This window comes from Geotrypetes seraphini, chromosome 4 (assembly GCF_902459505.1).
Source record: "Geotrypetes seraphini chromosome 4, aGeoSer1.1, whole genome shotgun sequence".
In the NCBI taxonomy this organism is placed as follows: domain Eukaryota; kingdom Metazoa; phylum Chordata; class Amphibia; order Gymnophiona; family Dermophiidae; genus Geotrypetes; species Geotrypetes seraphini.
In genome coordinates this window covers 34969029-34992635 of record NC_047087.1, presented here as the reverse complement: position 1 = coordinate 34992635, position 23607 = coordinate 34969029, and the positions used below count along the sequence as shown (strand labels likewise).

General features: G+C 46.8%; 1 protein-coding gene across 2 annotated transcripts in view; it reads left to right on the top strand.

The window, feature by feature from the left end:
• Window positions 1–23201, top strand: part of CMTM4 (CKLF like MARVEL transmembrane domain containing 4) — an 84610-nt gene extending 61409 nt beyond the window's left edge. The window contains exons 3-4 of one of the 2 annotated variants that reach the window (XM_033942461.1): window positions 8252–8350; window positions 20848–23201. In XM_033942461.1, the coding sequence (XP_033798352.1) occupies window positions 8252–8350; window positions 20848–21015 (267 nt within the window). In that variant the 3' untranslated portion in view covers window positions 21016–23201. The remainder of the gene's footprint in view (window positions 1–8251; window positions 8351–20847) is intronic. The other variant, XM_033942462.1, reaches the window with a different exon arrangement.
• The last annotated feature ends 406 nt before the right edge of the window (window positions 23202–23607 follow it).

Sequence of the window (23607 nt, the reverse complement as noted above, 5' to 3'; positions counted from 1 at the left end):
TTCTTCTCGGACCTCCTACTTTTCTCGTTTCATTTCTGACATGGGCAGAGCTTTGAACTTGGATCTTCAGTCCAACTCCTGCTTTACCCAGGAATACCTGGCGGAAATGGGAGTTGACAATACTCCTCGTGAGGCGCTTCGCCTTCCGTTAAGAACATAACATATAAGAACATAAGAAATGCCTCTGCTGGGTCAGACCCGAGGTCCATCGTGCCCAGCAGTCCGCTCACACGGCGGCCCAACAGGTCCAGGACCTGTGCAGTAATCTTCTATCTATACCCCTCTATCCCCATTTCCAGTAGGAATTTGTCCAATCCTTTCTTGAACCCCAGTACCGTACTCTGCCTTATAACGTCCTCTGGAAGCGCATTCCAGGTGTCCACCACACGTTGGGTAAAGAAGAACTTCCTAGCATTTGTTTTGAATCTGTCCCCTTTCAACTTTTCCGAATGCCCTCTTGTTCTCTTATTTTTCGAAAGTTCGAAGAATCTGTCCCTCTCTACTCTCTCTATGCCCTTCATGATCTTGTAAGTCTCTATCATATCCCCTCTAAGTCTCCTCTTCTCCAGGGAAAAGAGACCCAGCTTCTCCAATCTCTCAGAATATGACAGGTTTTCCATACCTATTATCAGACGTGTTGCTCTCCTTTGAACCCTCTTGACTAATGCCATATCCTTCTTAAGATACGGCGACCAATATTGGACGCAGTACTCCAAATGCGGGCGCACCATCGCCCGATACAACGGCAGGATAACTTCTTTCGTTCTGGCTGTAATACCCTTTTTGATTATACCAAGCATTCTATTCGCTCTCTTAGCGGCCGCTGCACACTGTGCCGACGGCTTCATTGTCATGTCCACCATTACCCCCAAGTCCCTTTCCTGGGTACTCTTATTCAATAACATCCCTCCCATTGTATAGTTGTACCTCGAGTTTCTGCTCCCCACATGTAATACTTTACATTTTTCAATGTTGAACTTCATCTGCCATTTCGCCGCCCATTCTTCTAATTTGTTCAAGTCCCTTTGCAACTTTTCGCAGTCCTCTGTAGTCCGAGCTCCATTAAATAGTTTGGTGTCGTCCGTAAATTTTATTATCTCGCACTTCGTTCCTGTTTCTAGATCATTTATGAAGATATTAAATAGCAGCGGCCCGAGCACCGAGCCCTGCGGGACACCACTCATGACCCTCCTCCAGTCGGAGTAGTGACCCTTCACTCCTACCCTTTGTTTTCTACCCTCCAACCAGTTTCTGATCCATCTATGTACGTCTCCTTCCACCCCATGGTTCTTCAGTTTCCGGAGTAGACGTTCATGGGGCACCTTGTCAAAGGCTTTTTGGAAATCTAGATATATGATGTCTATGGGGTCTCCTTTGTCCATCCGTTTGTTGATCAGGTTCCGTTGCATCAGGTTCTCCAGCAGACGTTTCTCCGGAACCTGGAAACACCATATGGAGTCACGGCTATTCCCTCCAAGTTGGAGTCCTGTTCTGCACTATCCCGGTTAAAGGGTTTGAAAGTGCTCAGCTTTCCCACCAATCTTTGGTGGTTGAATCTTCCTTGAAGAAATCTAACCCCTCGAAGGTTTACGTGGCCATCCCCCCGGGTAGGGAGAGCCGTACGATGGACAAATTTGGTCACCGCCTTTATCAGAATTCGATGATGGCGAACCGTGTCCTTAACTGCAATTTCATCTTCACGTCCTACCTCCGGTTCTGTATAGATGCCCTCCGCTCGTTCCAGGAGGTCATACCAGAGCCTCGGCGTCAGGAGTTTCGTCTCCTCGAGGAGACCCTCTCCCAACTCCGCCTGTATATGTTTCAGGCCTCTTACGATGCCTTTGAATTGTCCTCGAGAGTTATAGCCTTTGCAATTGCCATGCGTCGCCTCACTTGGCTCTGGATTGTGGATAAGGATCCGAATCTACAGGATCGACTTGCCAATCTCCCGTGTGTGGGTCACGAGCTCTTCGATGATTCCATCAAGGCGGCCACAAAGCGCCTTTCGGACCACGAACGGTCCTTTGCGTCTCTGGTGAAACTTAAACCAAAGGCCCCTCTGGCTCACTAATATAAAATTCCTCTCTGGAGGTATCTACAAAAATCCACTCCTGCTTTCTAGGCCTCCTTCAAAACGACCACTGCAGCAGTAGCAATGTCAACCTAAGACTCAGCCGCCGGCCCCGGCGAAGACCGGGCCGTCCTTTTGACAATTCCTGTCCGAGCCTTCGGGCTCTCTTCCTCCTGGAGCCTTCCCCCTTCCCCATCGGGGGTCGTCTCCATCATTTCTATACCAAGTGGGAAAGTCTTACCACCGACAGTTGGGTACTGTCTATCATCCGGGAGGGGTACTCCCTCCACTTCAGTCGCGTATCCACAAGAGAGTTTCCTTCTGCTCAGTCTCAGCTTCCTCTCCTTCTGCAGGAAGCTCAGGCCCTTCTTTGCCTTTGGGTGGTCGAGAAGGTTCCCATGGAACAGTGGAACTCCGGATTTTATTCCCGGTACTTTCTGGTACCCAAGAAGATGGGAGATCTGCATCCGATCCTGGACCTCTGCGCTCTGAACAAGTTTCTGGTCCGGGAACGATTCAGAATATTCACCCTTCCCACGTTGTATACCCTCTTGGATGAGGGGGACTGGCTGTGCTCACTGGACCTCAAGGAGGTGTACACACACATTCCGATACACCCGGTCTCTCGCTGGTATTTGAGATTCCGGGTGGGGGATCTCCATCTCCAGTATTGTGTTCTTCCCTTCGGCCTGGCGGCCTCTCCGAGGGTTTTCACGAAATGTTTGGTTGTGGTGGCTGCCGCCCTGTGCCTCCGCAGCCTGCAGGTGTTTCCCTACCTCGACGACTGGTTAATCAAAACGTCTTCTCACAATGAAGTCCTGCGAGCAACAAGTCAGACCATCTTGCTCCTTCAGAGTCTCGGCTTCGAGGTGAACTTTCCCAAGTCTCACCTCTACCCATCCCAGTCTCTCGAGTTCATCGGAGCGGTCCTGGACACGGTTCGTCTCCACTCCTTCTTGCCTCAGCCTCGTCAGGAGGCCCTTATCCGTTTGTGCCGAAGGGTGACCCATCTGCCCTCGGTGTCGGCTCGGCTCATGATGGTCCTCCTAGGTCACATGGCCTCCACGGTTCACGCGACTTCTTTTGCCAGACTTCACCTCCGTATTCCTCAAGGGAACCAGGATCGAGATCCTCTCTCTCGACGCATTATCGTGACTCCTTTGTTGAAGAGGTATCTCCGTTGGTGGATGCTCTCTTCCAATCTTTCCAGAAGTTTTCTGTTTCATGCTCCTCCTCCGCTAAAGGTCCTCACGACAGACTCATCGACCTATGCTTGGGGGGCTCATCTGGACGGTCTGTGCAACCAGGGTCTTTGGTCCCGTGCCGACCACCTTTGTCACATCAATCTTCTGGAGCTTCGAGCAATTTTCCTCGCTCTGAAAGCCTTTTGTCACCTGCTTCGCGACCGGGTGGTGCTAGTTCGCATGGACAACCAGGTCGCCATGTATTATATCAACAAACAGGGGGGCACGGGGTCCAGGTCCCTGTGCCAGGAAGCAGTGCGGCTCTGGGATTGGGCCATCTGCCGCAACATATTAATTCGAGCTGTCTACATTCAGAGCCAGCGAAACTGTCTGGCAGACAAGTTGAGTCGTCTTCTGCAGCCTCACAAGTGGTTCCTCCACTCTGTGACCCTGCGTCAGGTGTTTGCTCGTTGGGGGATTCCGGACGTTGATTTGTTTGCGTCCCCCTCTCAATCACAAGTTGCCCCACTTCTGCTCCAGGGTTTACACCCCTCTCAGGATCAAGGCGGATGCCTTCCTTCTTGATTGGACGAACGAATTCCTGTATGTGTTCTCTCCATTCCCTCTGATTCTGAAGACTCTCGTCAAGCTCAGATCTTCGCATGCCACCATGATTCTGATAGCTCCTCGGTGGCCCCGACAGCCGTGGTTCTCCCTTTTGTTGCAACTCTTGCTGCTTTTCATCAGCCGATTGACGGGAAGCCTATCTCTGTTCATCCTGTGGTTTTCCGCTTCATCCGCCCCTTAAACCTCCTCCGGTGGTTTGGGATCTTAACGTGGTCTTTGCTCAATTGATGAAACCCCCGTTCGTGCCGCTGGCGTGGGCTCACTTGAAGTATCTTACTTGGAAGGTTGTGTTTCTTATTGCTCTCAATTCTGCCCGTCGGGTCAGTGAGCTTCAAGCCTTGGTGGCGGACCCACCTTTCACTGTCTTCCATCGTGATAAGGTGGTTCTCCGTACCCATCCTAAGTTCTTGCCTAAGGTTGTTTCTGAGTTTCACATCAACCAATCCATTGTTCTTCCTGTGTTTTTTCCGAAGCCCCATTCTCACCCTTGAGAAGTGGCTCTACATTCTCTTGATTGTAAACGTGCGCTGGCCTTCTACTTGAAGCGCACCGCTCCTTATCGTTCTGTTCTCCAGCTGTTCCTCTCTTTTGATCCCAATCACTTGGGTTGCTTGGTTTCTAAGCGGACCATTTCTAACTGGTTGGCCGCTTGTATCTCTTTCTGTTACGCTCAGGCTGGTCTCTCCCTGCCGGATCGAGTCACGGGCCACAAGATCAGAGCGATGGCGGCATCTGTTGCTTTCCTCCACTCGACTCCCATCGAGGAAATCTGTAAAGCTGTCACATGGTCCTCGGTTCATATGTTCACCTCGCATTACTGTCTGGATGCTTTCTCCAGGCTTGATGGCCATTTTGGCCAGTCGGTGTTACGAAATCTGTTCTCCTGAATTGCTAACTCTCCCTCCATCCCATTCTGTTTAGCTTGGAGATCTCCCACATGTAGAGAATATACTGCCTGCTTGTCCTGGGATAAAGCATAGTTACTTACAGTAACAGGTGTTATCCAGGGACAGCAGGCAAATATTCTCGCAACTCACCCACCTCCCCGTGGTTGGCTTCTTTGCTAGCTATCTGAACTGAGGAGACGTTGAGGAGACGCATGCACTAGGCAGGGTGGGAGGGGCATGCGCGGGCCAATCGCAAGCCTGAAGGTCTTCGAGCAAGTCTGCTAGGGGGCTCTATCGGTGACGTCACCCACATGTAGAGAATATCTGCCTGCTGTCCCTGGATAACTCCTGTTACGATAAGTAACTGTGCTTTATTTCCCTCCTGCCTCCCCTGCGTACCTTTTGAATTCCCTGGTGGTCCAGTGGTGAACTGAGCAAGAGCGATCTTCCCATTCTCCTGCTTGGCAAAGAGCCGCTAGCTGAATGGGAAAAACTCACATTTTCAAATAGCAAAGAACCTAATTTATGCTAGTTCTAGCATCAATCACATCACACCAATCTATCAACACATTAACTACTTATAGTTGATAGCAGTGGCGTAATAAGAGGGGGTAGTCTGCCCTGAGCGCCGGCACTCATCCTCCTTCCCCCGCTGCATGTGTACGCCTTCACTTCACTCCCCCCATCATACCTCTAGCTCTTTGCTGGTGCGAGCAGCAGCTTCAACCTGCTTCTCACTCCAGCGTTGGCTCTCCCTCTGCTGTCACTTTGGGTCCTGCCACTAGGAAGTGATGTCGGAGGGTGAGCCATTGCCGACATGGGCAGCAAGTTGGTGGTGGTGATGCTCGCGCCAGGAAAGTAAAAAAGGTACAGGGTAAGGGGCACGAAGGAGGGGAGGGGTGCCACCACTCCAGGGGCCTCTCACCCTCGCTACACCAGTGGTTGGTAGCAGTTGCCATTTTGCCAGAAAAGTATTTAAAAAATAAACAATACTTTTATTTATAGTAATGTTTGCAACCCTTGTGAGATATTAATAAGCTTGAACTGTATATTATTTCTACAGCTATAAGATCACTGCACCTTCTTCTGTATCTCTCTCTCCTCCTCCTCCCCCCCAATACATCTCAAATTGCAAGTTGGGGACTCTAGGGGCTTTCTAATTCGCACCGGCACAAACATCTGTGATTATCTAAAAGATTTCAGAAATACCACCTTATAAAATTAGGCCTCCAGGTGCTCCCTCTAGTATGTTACTGCTTCTTACCCATTTATAACCTTAAATACAGTTGTGCTTGTGTTGAAATGCAGTTCTGAATTTTAAGACATACTGTGTAATCAGAAAGCAAAATTGGGCTTATGCCAACATTTAGTGGCTATATAATCATGCTCCTGTCTGATAAGTGACTTGCTAGGATGTCTGTCAATTTTATAGCAGTTAATATTTAACCTCTGTGGGGTAAATTTAGCTTACTGTTTGCTGTGGAGCAAAGATCTTCACTTTTTAAAGCTGTAGCCACTTTTGGGGGAGAGGCAAAAAAAAAAAAAAATCTCCCATACAAAGAGGCTAGAACCCAGGGCACAGAGGCCTAGATGCACTGAGGATCTGCAAGTGTGTGGGTTTGCACTGATTGATTTTTTTGGCCGATTCAGAAAGAGCTATTGATGCACTAAAAGGTTTTCATGCAAATGATTCATGTGGATATTGGTCATAACCACCGACTCTGTTCCGATTTATCGCTGTGAGATCGACTCTCACACATGTGCAGAGCCGGCAGTGGAAGCCCAAACAGCTGAGAGGCAAACATCAAATTTCTCAACAGCCTCCTGCCACTAAGCTGTTCGGGGCAGGAAACCTTTTTTTTTTTAAAAGGGCACAGATGCTGAGTGTGTTACACACGCACAACATGCACCCCATTTTAAAAAAAGTCCACCAAAAAAAGTCCACCATTGTGACCCTCCTCAACGAGCCCTGATGAATGTGGCACTGGGACCCCCCCTGTAGCAATGAAACAGAAGGAGGAATGCCCACTTTCCTGCCAAGCTGAAACATCCGTCCCCTGCGAAAGAAAATTGGCAGGATGTATGCCCACTCCCTCCTGCCATGTTGACTCCCCTCCCCCCCTCCTGCGGCAGCAAAATTGCAGAAGAGGTGCCCACTCCCTCCTGCCACCAAAGACCCACTCCTGCTCCAGACGCCCCCAAACATCCCCTACCCTCCCACTTCCTCCTCCCTCCCCGAATAAAAAGGTAGGAGGGATGCCCATTCTCTCCTGATACCGGAGGTACCCTGAAACCCCTCCCCCTATACCACCACCCCCATACCTTTTTCATTGAAGTTGGAGCAGGACGGAAGCTCAGTCCGTCCTACTCGTAGGTATGCCAGTCCAGAATGGCGGGCATTTCCCTCCCTCTATCCAGGGATACAGAGGGAGAAATCTAAGGCCCTGATTGGTTCAGATACCTTAGGCCCCTCCCCGTGCATCACATGATGCACCGAGGAGGGAAAGGCCCACCATTCTGGACTGGTGTGCCTACAAGAATGACAGACTGAGCTTCCGTCCTGCTCCAACTTCAATAAGAAGCTACGGAGGGGGGAGGGGTTTCAGGGGAACTCCGGTGGCAGGAGGGAATGGGCATCCCTCCTGCCCTTTTTTTGAGAGGTGGGAAGGGAGAGGTTAGGGGATGCTTAGGAGGGCACCTGGCATTGTAAACCGAGCAGATACATGTCGATGGTTGGTAAGTCAAATTATAAATAAACTTGGTCCTTCAGTGCAGGAGGGAGTGGGCATCTGACATTTCGCCCCCGGGGTCGGTGGGGAGTCACCATGGCAGGAGGGAGTGGGCTTTTTCTTTCGCAAGAGCAAGGGTCAGCATGGCAGGAAGAAGTGGGCATTCCTCCTGCCATTTTCGCAGGGGTGGGGGGGAAGTTTGTGGTGTTGGTTTGTCGAGGAGGGTTGTCATCGGCGCGGGGGGATGTGTGCTTTTTTTTTTTTCACCCCACTCACTTTTCTCATCGGTTATCCTCCACTATCTGGTCCTTACCCTATCTTCTCCAAGCTAGGTCTCCCCTCAGTTAATCCCCACCACTGCTTTCAGATGTTTGGTGCTGCTGTTACTATTAACTCTGGAGTGTTTCCAGCATGGTATGGCTCTTAATGAGTCATGCAGAGCTTGAATGCCTGCACTGTTCCAATCTTGCCAGAATAGCATGGATGTTAAATATCAGACAGGTCAGGTAAAAACCACAACAGATGATATGGGGCAGTACATAGCAAGCCTCTGGGGCAGATGGTGAGAAAGTGTACAGGGGAAAGTATCAGGGAGTCACAACTGGTCCCTTGGGCCTCACAGTGAAGATCACTGCTTTGCAGAGTCACAAGGGCTTCGCTGTGTAAGGGTGTCTAATCTGTTCTGTGTTTCTAATGTGCACAAACATTAAACCTACATTTTGCCATTGCTAATCGCTGATTCTCCTTTTACAGGATTTGGTGAACACAGGGCTCAGCACTTTCTTCTTCTTGATTGCCTCCATTGTCCTTGTGGCTCTGAACCGTAAAACCGGTGCAGAAATTGCTGCAGTGGTAAGATGTTAATTTGCTACAAAAAATAGTTTTTAGCCTGTGTCAGAAATCCGGCTAGGGAATAATAAAAGACTCATGTTATATCTATACAATGTCCGTTGAACATGTTTTTCACTGTGCTGTGTTGAAATATTCCTGAAGGAACAGAGAATATAGAATGATCATTTTATTTTGCAGCTCACTAATTATTAATCCAAGTCAAATATAGAGATAACACCAGATGTAATTTTTCCCCCCGTCCAGCACATTTTCTAGTTCTACTGTATATATAGCCCTTGGAAATCTATTCAGTTTTGTTGGAGGTATGATGCTCCCTAGTGGTTGTCATGTGCAACAGTTTCTACATGAAAAATAGAAAGTTGTAAGTGTACCTAGAGAATGACATGGGGGAAAAATCTGTCCCCGTCACTGGACCACCGTCCCTTCACAGCTTCGTAGCATCCACCCTTCCCTCTCGCCACCTCACTGCCCTTCGGCACCCTTCACGCGGTCCGTGCATCTCCCACCCTCCCCCTTAACTAAGCAGCGCGTTTTAAGGTTTGAGTAGCTTGTTGAAAGCCATCTGAGTGTTTGTGCAGTTGCATGTGTGTGTGGGCGGAAGCTTCTCCTCTGTTGCAACCGGAAGTTGCATCAAAGGAGAAGCTTCTATCCACACACGCATGCGACTGCACGTATGCTCCGTCGGCTTTCAACAAGTCTCAAACTTTAAAACACGCCGCAAAGTTAAGGGGGAGGGAAGGAGATAGATAAATTCGGGTAGGAAGGAGGGAGGGGGGGCCGCGTGCGTGTTCACTCCCTTAACTGCAGGGACAAGGCCATTCACCGCTCCACGGAGTGGTGGATGGCCTTGTCCCCGTACCTGCAATGAGCACCTTTCACCCTCCACTGTTTTGGTGAGTTACATGCGGCTAGCCGCGGGTTAAATCCACCGTGTCATTCTCTTAAGTGTACCAAGTGGCTTGTAAATGTGAATGAATTTTAACATCCCAGGACAAGCAGGCAGCATATTCTTAACATATGGGTGACATCATCCATGGAACCCTGATGCGGATAGCTTCACAAGCAAGTTCTAAGTTTTCCGCGGAGCCGAGAAGCCCTCATTTCTAGGCTCTGTGCGAGAGTTAGTTCTAAACTCATGCCTTCTCTCACCACGGCTTGTGTATTTTATTTACAGGGTCGCTGTGTTATTTATGCATTTGATTTTTTTGAAAGAGTTTTGTTTGTTTTTTTGATCGTGTCACGGCGGGGCCTACTCTGCGGCCTCAGTCTGCGGGCTTTGATTTTGCCACGGCTGTGTTCCATTCATTGTCCCAGCCGGTCACAGGGTTCAAGAAGTGTAGCCGGTGTCAATGCGCGATCTCCATCACTGACCCACACAAGTGGTGTGTACAGTGTTTAGGACCTGATCATCGTCCGGAGTCATGCACCCGCTGTGTTACACTTCAAAATCGAGCCCTGAAACGTCATCGAGTTCAGGTTGAAAAAATATTTGGGGGAACAGATCGGTGTTTACCTAAGGCCTTGACCCCGATTCCGGGCCCAACCTCGACTCCAGTAAAGTCGTCTACAGGGTCAAAATTATAATCTTAATTATAATTTTAATGCACCAATATATTCATTGTAACCCGTTCTGGGCTCTTTTGGGAGGACGAGCTAAAAAAATCGAATGAATAAATAAATAAATAAAATTGTCAACATCAACCTCAATCAAACTTTCCTCGATGGGGAAGTCTTCGGGGAAATCAGCTAAATCTTCCCCTGAGGCACTGTTACCTTGGTGTCTCCCTCAGGTAAGATAGCTAAGCCAACCCCTATGGACATACCACCTTTAGAACCGGTGAGTCTGAGGTTATCCAGGAAACGTGTCTCAAAATTGAGGCAACACTCTTCCTCGAGGTCGTCTTCCTTGGAGTCCATAGCTACACCAATAGTACCAGATCCAGTGGTCTTGGTGCTGGCTTTGCAGAGTATGTTGGAAGTTATTCTGCATCAGGAGTTTGGTAACATGCTTGCCAAATTAACTCCTACCTCGACCCTGCTTCCTGCAGGCCAGCCTGAGCATTCAGCAGTAATACAAGGAGTCAAGTCCTTGAGAGTGCCTCGAGATCAATCTACATACTCTATTCAAGGCGTTGAGTCTTTGGAAGTGCCTCGAGATACATCTGCACAAGGAGCTGAATCCTTATCAGTGTCTTGACTTCGATCTCCAACTTCCAGCCCTACCTCTACGCATAAGGCATTGCCTTCTTCAAGGCACAGGGCGAAGACTTCTTGACATTCTTCTTCGAGGCTGATTTTGAGGCTGGATTTGAGTTGGATTGTACGTCTTAGGAAACCAGACGGAGACTATGTGGAAAAGGATTCGGAAAAAGCCCAACTATTAAATGAATACTTCTGCTCAGTCTTCACCCGAGAAGCGCCAGGGCTCGGCCCTCAGCTACAGACAAGGGTTGGCTCAGTTGACCCGTTTAGTAACTTTGAGTTTACGCCCAGCAGTGTCTACGGTGAGCTGTCAAAGCTCAAGGTTAACAAAGCAATGGGGCCGGACAACCTGCACCCCAGGGTGCTTAGGGAGCTGAGTGATGTCTTGGCGGAGCCACTGTCCGTGCTCTTCAACCTCTCCCTTAGTACAGGCAGCGTCCCGTTGGACTGGAGGACGGCTAACGTCATTCCACTCCACAAGAAAGGCTCAAAGATGGAGACAGCAAACTACAGACCAGTGAGTCTAACATCGATAGTGAGCAAACTAATGGAAACTCTAATCAAACACCAATTAGATAAGATCCTGGATGAGGAGAATCTACGGGATCCCCGACAACATGGATTTACTAAGGGGAGATCCTGCCAATCCAACCTGATCAGCTTCTTTGACTGGGTAACGGGGAAGCTGGATATTGGGGAGTCCCTGGACATCGTGTACCTGGACTTTAGCAAAGCATTCGATAGCGTACCACACCGCAGGTTACTGAGCAAGATGAGTTCTATAGGATTAGGTAACACATTGACGAAATGGGTTGGGAGCTGGCTTGGAGGTAGGCTCCAAAGGGTGGTGGTGAACGGCACCCCCTCCGAAATGACGGAGGTGATTAGTGGAGTACCACAGGGCTCAGTCTTGGGCCCAATCCTATTCAACATCTTTATAAGAGACTTGGCAGAAGGGCTTCGAGGTAAAATAACATTATTCGCCGATGACGCCAAACTGAGTAATGTAGTGGGCAAATGCACAACAGACGAAGATTCAGTGCCCGACAACATGATGCACGACCTACTCCTACTGGAGCGATGGTCTAGGACATGGCAACTCAACTTCAATGCCAAAAAATGCAAAGTTATGCACCTGGGCAGCCAGAATCCATGCAAGTCTTATACCCTTAATGGCGAGATCCTAGCAAAAACGGTAGCAGAACGAGACTTGGGGGTAATCGTCAGTGAGGACATGAAGTCTGCCAATCAAGTGGAGCAGGCTTCGTCCAAGGCAAGACAAATCATGGGCTGCATACGAAGGGGTTTCATCAGTCGTAAGGCGGAAGTCATTATGCCATTGTATAGATCCATGGTGAGGCCCCACCTGGAATACTGTGTGCAATTCTGGAGGCCGCATTATCCCAAGGATGTGCTGAGACTGGAGTCGGTGCAAAGAATGGCCACCCGGATGGTCTCGGGACTCAAGGATCTACCATACGAAAAAACGGCTTGACAAATTACAGCTATACTCGCTCGAGGAGCGCAGAGAGAGGGGGGACATGATCGAGACGTTCAAGTATCTTACGGGCCGCATCGAGGCGGAGGAAGATATCTTCTTTTTCAAGGGTCCCACGACAACAAGAGGGCATCCGTTGAAAATCAGGGGCGGGAAACTACGAGGTGACACCAGGAAATTCTTTTTCACTGAAAGAGTGGTTGATCGCTGGAATAGTCTTCCACTACAGGTGATTGAGGCCAGCAGCGTGCCTGATTTTAAGGCCAAATGGGATCGGCACATGGGATCTATTCACAGGGCAAAGGTAGGGGAGGGACATTAAGGTGGGCAGACTAGATGGGCCGTGGGCCCTTATCTGCCGTCTATTTCTATGTTTCTATGTTTCTATATGAGTTCACCACCTTGTTCTCTGAGGCACAGTTCATCTCCACACCATCTCTTGAGACATTCATTGAGGCCTAGGTCTTCTTCTCGAGACAGGCCTCGTTTCTCGAGGCATCGAGACTCCTCGAGGCAACCAGCTTCCTTGTCGAGGAAATCTACTGCAGAACCACAACATTCTCGTCAGTCAAGTTCTTCTCCTGTGAGGTTTTCTTCACTAACTGGTTTTTTCAAATGGAAACATTCCGCTTCTCTGGCTCACTCCAGAAGCAGTCTTTCCTTGGCTTCTTTGCCTATGGATTCAGACCTCAGATATCAATATTCCATAGAGGCTTCACCTTCTTTCTCGGCTATGAGAGGTACTTCGAGGGGCTCTCGTTGACCTTCGCCTCAACAGGGTCACCCCTCTTCTTTTTCGGTCTCCTTTACCAAATTTTTATGCCAAATGAAATTACCCATGAATGGCATTCTCACTGAAACTTTCAAAAGAAATCTTGATATACCATATTCCGTTCCTGCTGTGCCAGCGAAACTGGAATCTCGATATAAAATGATCCACTGTAAGGGATTTGAGAGGTCTCAACTAGCCCATCAATCTCTTCTCATTGAGTCTTCGTTGAAAAGAACCAATCCAGCCAAAGTCTATGCCACAGTCCCACCTGGCCAAGAGAGAAGAACCATGGACAAATTTGGCCGTCGGCTGTATCAAAATTCTATGATGACAAATAGAAAGTTAAACTACAACTTTGTCTTTACATCATATCTCAAACATTGGGTCAATGCTATGCCCAATTTCTTCAAGTACCTCCCAGAACATTGCCTGTCAGAGTTCCAGCATATGCATTCCACTCTAGGTCAACTTCACATGCATATGGTCCAGGCTGCATATGATGCTTTTGAGATGTCCTCCAGGATCACAGCTTACTCGGTGGCAATGCACCATCTAGCCTGGCTCCGCACTGTCAATTTGAACCCGAATCTACAAGATCGCCTGGCCAACATCCCATGCTAGGGCAATGAGTTGTTTGATGACTCTGTTGAGGCAGCTACAAAGTGCTTATCTGAGCATGAAAAGTCATTTTCCTCCATCAGGCCAAAGCTGAAGCCTTCCACTGCTAAGGGTTATAGGCCTCCTCCATCTTATCAGAGGCATTATCCCCAGAAGGCAGCAGCTTATTCAAGGCCACCTCCTAAGAGACCGCAGCAGCAGCAGCAACAGCAGCGTAGACCTCAGACTACTGCTGCACCCAAGGCCTTTCAGTCTTTTTGACCATCTAACACAGAGCATAACTTCAATTGTTCTGCCTCTGTCCTCTCTTTTTCCCATAGGGGGTCGTTTCCATCATTTCTATCAAAGATGGGAACTCATTATCATCAGTGAAGATTACTTTATTCACTTCCTTCAGATTTCATCAGATCTTCCCCCAAGAGAGTATCCTTCCAATCCGTCCCAGACCACCCTTCTTCTTCAGGAAGCTCAAGCTCTGCTTCGTCTCCGTGCCATCGAGGAGGTTCCTCTGGAATAGCAGAGCATGGGGTTTTACTCCCGTTACTTCCTTGTCCTGAAGAAGATGGGGGATCTGCGACGTATCCTGGATCTCAGAGCTCTCAACAAATTTCTTGTCAGAGAAAAATTTTGGATGCTCTCTCTAGCATCCTTGTATCCCTTTCTAGATCACAACGATTGGTTATGCTCTTTGGATCTCAAAGAGGCTTACACTCATATTCCCATTCATCCAGCCTCTCGCAAGTTCCTCAGATTTTGGGTGGGAAATCATCATTTTCAGTACAGAGTGTTGCCTTTCGGCCTGGCATCATCTCCCAGGGTGTTCACCAAGTGCCTAGTAGTGGTGGCAGCAGCTCTGCACAGCCATGGTCTCCAGGTCTTCCCCTACTTGGACTGGCTCATCAAAGATGCAACATCTCAGGGGGTTATTTTAGCGACCCAACGGACTATTTGGTTCCACCAACATTTGGGGTTCGTAACAAACTTTCCAAAATCCCAGCTACAGCCCTCTCAAAACCTACAGTTCATTGGAGCTGTACTGGACACTGTACAACGCAGAGCATTCCTTCCACAACACCGTCGGGATACTCTCATTCACCTTTGCCTCAAAGTGTCATCCCTCACTTCACTCTCACCGAGACACATGATGATTCTCCTAGGTCACATGGCTTCTACATTTCACATGACTCCTTTTCCCAGACTTCACCTTAGAATTCCTCAGTGGACCCTGGCATCTCAGTGGGCGCAGGCTTTCGATCCACTCTCTCAGCACATTACAGTGACTCCTTCGTTGAGACACTCTCTACACTGGTGGATGCTCTCTTCCAATCTCTCCGGAGGTTTACTGTTTCAAATGCCCCCTCATCAGAAAGTCCTCACAACAGATTCCTCAACCTACGCTTGGGGGGCTCATCTCGATGGTCTCCGTACTCAAGGGTATTGGTTCAGCACAGATCATCAGGCTAGATGGACCATTGATCTGACCCAGTGGCTATTCTTATGTTCTTATTGTCTACAATGGCACCCAGATCTTTTTCTTGGGTGCTAACCCCCTAGCATCTGGTAACTATGATTTGGGTTATTCTTCCTAATGTGCATCACTTTGCATCAATCCATATTAAATTTTATCTGTCCTTTGGATGCCCAGTTTTCCAATTTCTACGGTCTGCCTGCAATTTTTCACAATCTGGATGCGTTTTAACAACTTTGAATAGTTTAGTCATCTGCAAATTCAATCACCTTGCTCATCATTCTGTTTTCAAGATCATTTATAAGTAAGTTAAATAGCACCGGTTCCATTACAGATCCCTGCGGCACTCCAGTATTTACCCTCCTCCATTGAGAAAAATGGCCATTTAACCCTACCCTCTGTTTTTCATCTGATAACCAATTCCTAGTCCATAATTGAGCATTGTGTTATATCCTATTATTATTTAACTAGTATGTTAGCCCTTTACATTAACGGGTGCTAGAATATATGTATGTCTGTCTTTCTTTCTGTCTGTGCTTCTCCCTGCCCCTGTCTCTTTCTTTTTTTTATTTCTGTCTCTCTCCTTCCCGCTGTCTATCTTTCTTTATTTCTATCTCTCTCCCTCCCACTGTTTGTCTTTCTTTCTTTCTATCTCTCTCCCTGTCCGCTGTCTTTCTATCTTTCTGTGGCCCCTTGCCTGCCTGCCTTTCTTTGTCTTTCTCTATGGCCCCCTTCTTTATCCTCCGCAAAGCAATCCAAGATTGCTCCCTGGCCCCCCCAGCACAACCCTCTCCCCAAAGAAAAGCACGTTTTCTCCCTGGCCCCCTTTGTCTCCCCCCCCCCCCCCCGTGCAGCAGCATCATGTCCTCCAACTCCACTTCCTTGTGAAGCAACATTTACCTACCCCCACCCTACTTCCCTGTGCAGCAGCATTCCCTCCCCCTTTATTAAAGGCATAGTCAGCCTGGAGGAGCCGGTCGGGGCGGTGCTCCCGTGCGCAGTGGGTGATCAACCGTTTTTGCAGTGTCGGATCCTTTAGTTTGAAAGAGACCTGGGAGTAATGGTGGCCAAACATTAAAGGCGTCGGAGCAGTGCGCCTCAGCCTCAAGGAAAGCAAACAAAATGTTGGGTATCATTAAAAAGGGTCTCACGACCAGGATGAAGGAAGTCATCCTGCCACTGTATTGCGCAATGGTGCGACCGCACCTGGAGTACTGTGTTCAGTACTGGTCACCGTACCTCAAGAAGGACATGGCAGTACTTGAGAAAGTCCAGAGAAGAGCAACTAAACTAATATACTGACAGACTGAAAAAGCTGGGGCTCTTCTCCCTGGAAAAGAGGAGACTTAGAGGAGACATGATAGAAACCTTCAAGATCATGAAAGGTATAGAAAAAATAGACAGGGACAGATTTTTCAAATTAAGGGGGACCACAAGTACAAGGGGGCACTCAGAGAAATTGAAAGGGGAGAGGTTTAGAACAAACGCCAGGAAGTTCTTCTTCTCACAGAGGGTGGTGGATACATGGAATGCGCTGACGGAGGATGTGATAAGCAGAAGCACGCTACAGGGCTTCAAAGAAGCTTTGGATAGGTACTTGGAGGACAAAGGGATGGAAGGATATAGATAAGAATAGAGGTAGATTATAGGGATAGGTTTAAATGGTAAGCTATAAAATTAGTCAGGGACCACTGCTCAGGCAATGGGCCTGATGGGCCGCCGCGGGTGTGGACCGCTGGGCGGGATGGACCTATGGTCTGCCTCAGCGGAGGCAACTCTTATGTTCTTATGTTTGGGTGGCTGACTTAGGCCCGAGCGCAGCGTCGGCCTGGAGGAGGCGGGTGGGGCGGGGCTCCCGTGCACAATTCCGTGGTCAGCTGCATGGGAGTTTAGAGCGATGCCGACAGTCGCGGCGACGCCTTAAGCCGCCTTAGCGCTGTCACGGCAACCCGCCGCCGAGCTGTCTTTCCTTCTCTGCCGACAGGGACCGCCGGGGGCTGGGTGCGGCGGGGAAGGAGGCTCTTGCCTGGCCGTGTCCGGTCGCATCCCGAGCCTGCTCTCCTTCCCCTAAGTTCCGGCCCCTCACTCCGGCGGAAGGGGGGGGGGGCCAGGAAGAAGACCGTAAGCCGCGCATGCGCACTTCCTAGCTACAGCTCACGGAAAACGGACGCACGCATAGGAACTGCGCATGCGCGGCTTATTATATTAGATTTTCTCAGGAGCCTCATGAAAATCTTTCTGAAAATCTAGATACACAATATTAACCGGCTTACCTTTATTCACATGTTTATTCACACCTTCAAAGAAGTCAAGCAAATTGATGAGGCAAGATCCTCTCTCAGCTGAACCCATGCTGACTCTGTCCCATTAAATTATGTTTGTCTAAGTGTTCCACAATTTTATTTTTTATAAATATTTTCAATATTTTGCCTGGCACTGAAGTGAGGCTTAGTGGTCTGTAATTTCCCAGATCTCCCCTGGAACCCTTTTTAAAAATTAGCGTAATATTGGACACCCTCCAATCTTCAGGTACTACAAACGATTTTAACAAAAGGTTACAGATCACTTAACAGCAGGTCAGCAGTTTTCATTGAGTTCTTTTAGTACCCGGGGATGTATACCATCTGGTCCAGGTGATTTATCACATTTTAACTTGGCTTAGTACATCTTCCAGGTTCACTGCATCATCACCCTTAAAAACCATTTCCAGTTCAGGTAGATCTTACATCTTATTTTGTAAAGACTGAAGCAAAGAATTCATTCAGTCTCTCCACCATGGCTTTATTCTCCCTGAGCACCCATTATGCTCCTTGATCATCCAGCGGTCCCATGGATTCCGTCACAGGTTTTCTGCTTCTGATGTACCTAAAAAAATAGTTACTATGAGTTCCTTAATACAAAAGAATTCAATCTTCAGCAGTAACTGGAACATAAAAATGAGGAAAAAATACTGCGCTTTCAGATCTTCAGGACTCCACTTCCTTCATGGTTGCCATTCAGTCACACTGCTGGATTGCCAAGGCTCTAAAGTCGTATCAGTCTGGTCCTTCAAATTTCTCTCCAATTTATTTGCAACTAAAACACTCCTGGCCTTCTTTCACCATTATTGAAACCTCTACTGGGACTCCTTAAATCTCCTGTTTCAATAGTATCCTTCAAGGATACTTCACACTGAGTCATTCCCCCCCCCCCCATCTCAGTTTAAAAGCTGCTCTATCTCCTTTTTAAACATTAGCGCCAGCAGTCTGGTTCCATCCTGATTAAGGTGGAGTCCATCCTTTCAGAATAAGCTTCCCCTTTCCCTGAAGGTTGCCCAGTTCCTAACAAATCTAAATCCTTCATCCCTGCACCGTCATCTCGACCACGCATTGAGACTTCAGAGCTCTGCATGCTTCTTGGGTCCTGCACGTGGAACTGGAAATGCTATCCTGGAGGATATGGATTTCAGCTTTCTACCCAAGAGCCTTAATTTGACTTCCAGACCCTCCCTCCCACATTTTCCTATGTCATAGGATTGTCTTGGTGCATGCAGATACCAATCTAAGTGATGCGTGAGGTCCACCACTTTCATACCAGGCAGGCAAGTAACCAGGCGATTCTCACGCCTGCTATCTATATGCCTAATGATTGAATCACCAACTACAACAGCTGTCCTAATCCTTCCCTCCTGATCAGAAGCCCCTGGAGACAGATCCTTAGTGTGAGAGGATATTGCATCTCCTGGTGGGCAGGGCCTGGCTATAGAATTATTTCCTGCTTCACCAGGGTGATGCTCGCCTTCCTCCAAGGCAGCACAGGGGCTGCCAGAATGCAAGTGGGACTTCTCTACAATATCGCTGGATGTCTCCTCTAGGTACTTCTCTGCTCTTTCTCCCTCAGCTTCTCCAAGTCTGCTACTCTAGCCTCAAGGGAACATACTTGTTCTCTGAGAGCTAGGAACTGTTTGCAACGAGCACGCACATATAATTTCTTGTCAACAGGGAGGTAATCATTCATGTAACACTCAGTGCAAAAGACTGGATAGCCCCCCTCTTGCTGCTGGACTACTGTCTGCATCTTATTATTGAATTGATTAATTAATTCAATCTTATTAAGCTACTAGGAATATACCATGTTTCCCCGAAAATAAGACCTAACCCGAAAATAAGCCCTAGTCGCCAGCAGCAGCGTTTTCCCCCACCCCCACCGACCCTTCCATCTCTCCTTCCCATCCGAATCCCGACCATGCGACTACAATACCTGGTAACAAATGGCAGTGTCGGCAGCACAGGCTGCATTGCGGCCTGTCCTTCTCACACCCGGCCATTCAGTGCCGCGTTGCTGATGACATCATCAGTGATAATGGCAGAGGAACGCCCAGACGTGAGAGGGGCAGGTCGCGATGCAGCCGTTTGTTTCCAGGTATTTTGGCTCGCAGTTGGGGTTCAGATGGGAGGAAAAGATGAAAGGGTCAGCAGGGGGTGGTGTGGGGTGTGCGACGGAGGGGGATGGAAGGGATAGAAAGATGCTTCTCAGGGGGATGGGGGATGGGAGGGATAGAAGCTGCAAGGGTTCTGCTGCACAAGGGGAGGGATAGAAGCTGCAAGGATTCTGCTGCACAGGGGGATGAGAGAGAGGGATAGAAAGATACTACACAAGGTGGTGGGTGAGAGGGGAGGAAAGATGCTGCACATGTGGGGCAGTGAAAGGAAATAGGAAAAATAGGGGTGGAGGAGAGTAAGGGAGATATGATCATTGTACCTGAAAATAAGACCTAGTGCCTTTTTTGGGCCCAAATTAATATAAAACAGTGTCTTATTTTCAGGGAAACACAGTATTAGAGCCTTAGGATTATATTGTATGCTTATTTAGTGTTTCTTAGCAGGTAATGAAATATAGTAATAATATGTAATAAAGAGTTCTGCTGTTATTCTAATTATAATAATTGACTATAAATTAAGACTATAAGTAAAGAATTGAGCTAGGGGTAGGCAGTAGGAAATCTCTAACAGAAAGTTCAAGCTTAAAAACTGTAGAACTATAAAAGGTTGTTATTCTATGGAGAGCAAGTAAAATTTAGCTTTTCTCCCTAAGCTTAACAAAGCTCAGAGCAAAATAATGTATACTTACCCAGAGATATGTCTTCTACTCCTCTCAGAAGGAGAATGTTCTCTTCCCTCTTTTCTCTCTGCATGAGTCAGGTGGGCAGGAAGGCATGTGCAGTCGTGCTGGGCAGAGTCAGACTTGGGGGTTCCATTGGTGACATCACCCATTTGTAGAATCTGTGTTCTGCTGTCCTTAGAGTACACCTGCTTTAACTTTGTTTTGTTAGTTTCTCTTTAGGGAATGGGAAAGCGGTGGCTGATCATAGGACTAACTACAGAGTCGTCTGCTATTTCGCTGTAAATTGCAAACATTACATTACATTAGGGATTTCTATTCTGCCATTACCTTGCAGTTCAAGGCGGATTACAAAAGAATTATCAAGGAAGTATTACAAAAAGATCTTACCAAAAAGAAATTTGGTCATTTTCAAAGAAAGAAATGAGTATGGCTATTTGTTTAGGGTAGTTGGCTTTAGTGAGTGGCGGTGTTTGATTACTTGCGGTGTTATTTCTTTTTCAGGGATTTCTTGAAGGGTATCTTTATTTCTTTTCTAAAAGTTTTGTATTGGTGTCAACTAGATGTATCTTTATTTTACTCTCAAAGTCATGTAAGCTGGCATTTGTTTGTTTTAAGCACTCTACTGCTTCCTCACACCTCCAAAAGGCAGTGCAAGTGCTGGAAGCTTCTTTGTTCAAACTCATAATTTCTTTTGAATGTTTTCTTTGGAAAGTTTAAATGCTAATTTTTTGTACTTACCACATGAGGAAGATCTGAAAACACGCTGGTTTATATGATGGATGTATTTTGTTTTGCCATCATGACATGATCTTTTTTTCTCACTCTCTCCTTGCTAGATATTTGGTTTCTTGGCTACTGCAGCGTATGCAGTAAACACTTATCTAGCAGTTAAGAAATGGATGAACAGACAGCGCAATGCTCGACAAAGCAATGACTATATGCGTGCTCGTACTGAGTCACGAGAGGTGGACACCCGACCTGAGATTCGGCATTTGGATGCATGAGATGCACTGGACCTTGACAGCAAATTTTATTTTGTTTCTTTCTGGGCACACAAAATATTGTAAATTAAAACCTTTCTTGAGAATAGGATTCCACGGCAGAAAACACAGGATCGATATATTTGCAAATAGACTAATGTACACAATGTATAAAATATTCTGCTGTGTGCATATCCCCTTTTAAGTATTCCTGGCCAGCTGCACTAATATTTGGCTATTCCAAGTGTGTATATTTATGTATTTACATTTTGTATAGTTTTTTTTAGGGAGGTGATCTAATGCCACCCTAGGCTTAAAATATTTCACTCGGTGTAAATCCCTTTCTTGCTATTAAGTTTTTTTAGACTTGTATATTTTCGTTTAGTTAACTTAAGGTGGATTATGAATTTTTTTGATCAGTACAGAAAAGTTTAAATTTTGATGAGCTCCTTCTAGTGCCTCTTTCTGCTTCCTTAGAAAGTTTAGGACTTGTGGATCTGCCTGTTAGTAGACTTTTGCTGAGTCTGGATTGGAAGTTTGAGCTCCAACCCTAGCTGCGATGCATTCTCTCATAATGTGATTGCAAGCCTCCGACTGTCCAAGTGGTAGGAAGGATATCATTTCTATTTGTAGAATTGTGAACCTGTTCTTCTGATTGCTTTTGAAGAAACCATTGTCCATCTCTTGATTTGTAGGCATTGCCAACTTGCCAAACCAGTAGAAAGACCATAGAGTACTGATTACACTACTGATATACAGTAATTTCATACTTAATAATTATAAAGCTGGCTACAGATCATAGGAATAATCTTTAGAGACACCGTATGGCAGATTAAAAATCTGCAATAATTTTATGTTTTAGCCATCTAAACTGAATCTTGTTATCTGTTGACTTTCCATACATCACCATCACTGCCTGAGTTTTCAGCTGTGTTTGACACACAGCTGCGCTACTTGCATTTCTTTTGCTGTCATCCTGTGAGCTGGCCCTTTTTCTGTTGTGGCTGCCTGTCCAACACAGCAGAATGCTTGTACAAAGAGAGCCCTTGTTGTTCCCAAGGAAAGCAGAATCATTTCAGGTCACCAAATAGTGTTTTTTCCTCACATGTCTGCATTAAAAATGTGGGAGAAATATATCAAACTAATTAAGAGGTAGACTTGTGTTAAAGCATTTATGATTTATACTAATACTCATTTTAGGCATGTTTGACAAAAATAGTGAGTGCGGCTGTCATTGATATCTGCCAGTCCATGTGTAGATCTGAATGCACATAGATGACAATTGACGTCACGCTTCGAAGAGGGGAACAGAAGGAAATGGGAGGAACAGCCAGATCACTGGTGATGGCCTGACCATCAAGGTAGGGTAGAATAGGCTTATCCATTTATTCCCATACCACCACTGCTGCCAAGTTCAGTCCTCAAGGACTACAAGCAGACCGAGTTTTCAGGATATTCCTTATGAATATGCATATGAGAGATCTGCATGTATTGGGCATTAAAATCTTTCTGCTGGCATTCATTAGGGACAGTCTGTTTGCAGCTCTCTAGGACTGGCCTAGTGTTTGCACATCTACACTGGTTCCTGCTAAGAGTGGAAGCTGGTGGCAAAGCAGAGAGATAAGAGATGAAGGGCTATGCTGGTGTTTGGCTGGGCTTTTGTTTGCTCTCAGCTGAGAGTAGGGAGTATTGTTCAATCATCCTACCATGATTAGCTGAATTTTTGTTGTTGAGACTGAAGGCCGGGACAGGAGGTGTCAGATAAAGTTGACTTCACTGCAGTGTGTCTGGCATGTATTTTCAACTTGCTCTAAATGTATAAACTCTGAAACGGAGAAAATCACTTCAAAATGCTCTGCCGACACTTTTTCTAATTTGAGATTTTAATTTGAAGCAGTTTTTGTTCTGTTAGCATACACCGTGAGGAATTTGGATTTGAAGAAAAATTATGCTAGCCAGAAATCAATTGCAAGGGAGCAACCATGTTAGTCTGTAGCAGCAAAAACAGCAGAGGTTTGGTAATACCTTTGTTAATCTGTAAGATGCTGTTCTTTTGCAGAATTCTCTAGAATGGGATTCTGCTATACATGAAACAAATGCCTTGGTTCTTTTAGGCTGTAGACATATATACATGGGATTGTTTTGCCATACGTAGTAATAAAATGAATCTCTGCTAGTATATTTTGTTGTTAAATGCAGAGTTGTATGAAGATCTGTGTCTGTTTTAATTTAGAAGTTTTATGCTCATATAGACTTAAGCAACCGAAGTAAGTGGCCAAGTCCACTTGCTTGAATATTTGGTTTGTTCTTTCACTTTTCCATGTGCAGTGTTTTTACCCTTATGTCTTTGATCATGTATGTGTTGAAATACCTGGACAATAGTGTTGCATATACCTCTTAATTTGGGAGTCAGGCTTGTCCAACCTTTCTGTCTAGAGCCACATTTTATATATTCCAACATTCAGAGGGCCAAAATGCACACAATCATAGTTTGCCACATGTTTCATCAAATGATGGTGCATTGTCTTCATCTAGTCTCACTTTCTGTCATTGTCTTCACTCAGTCTTCCCCCCCCCCCCCCAAATCCGGCTTCAGCAGCAGAAGAAATAGCAAGA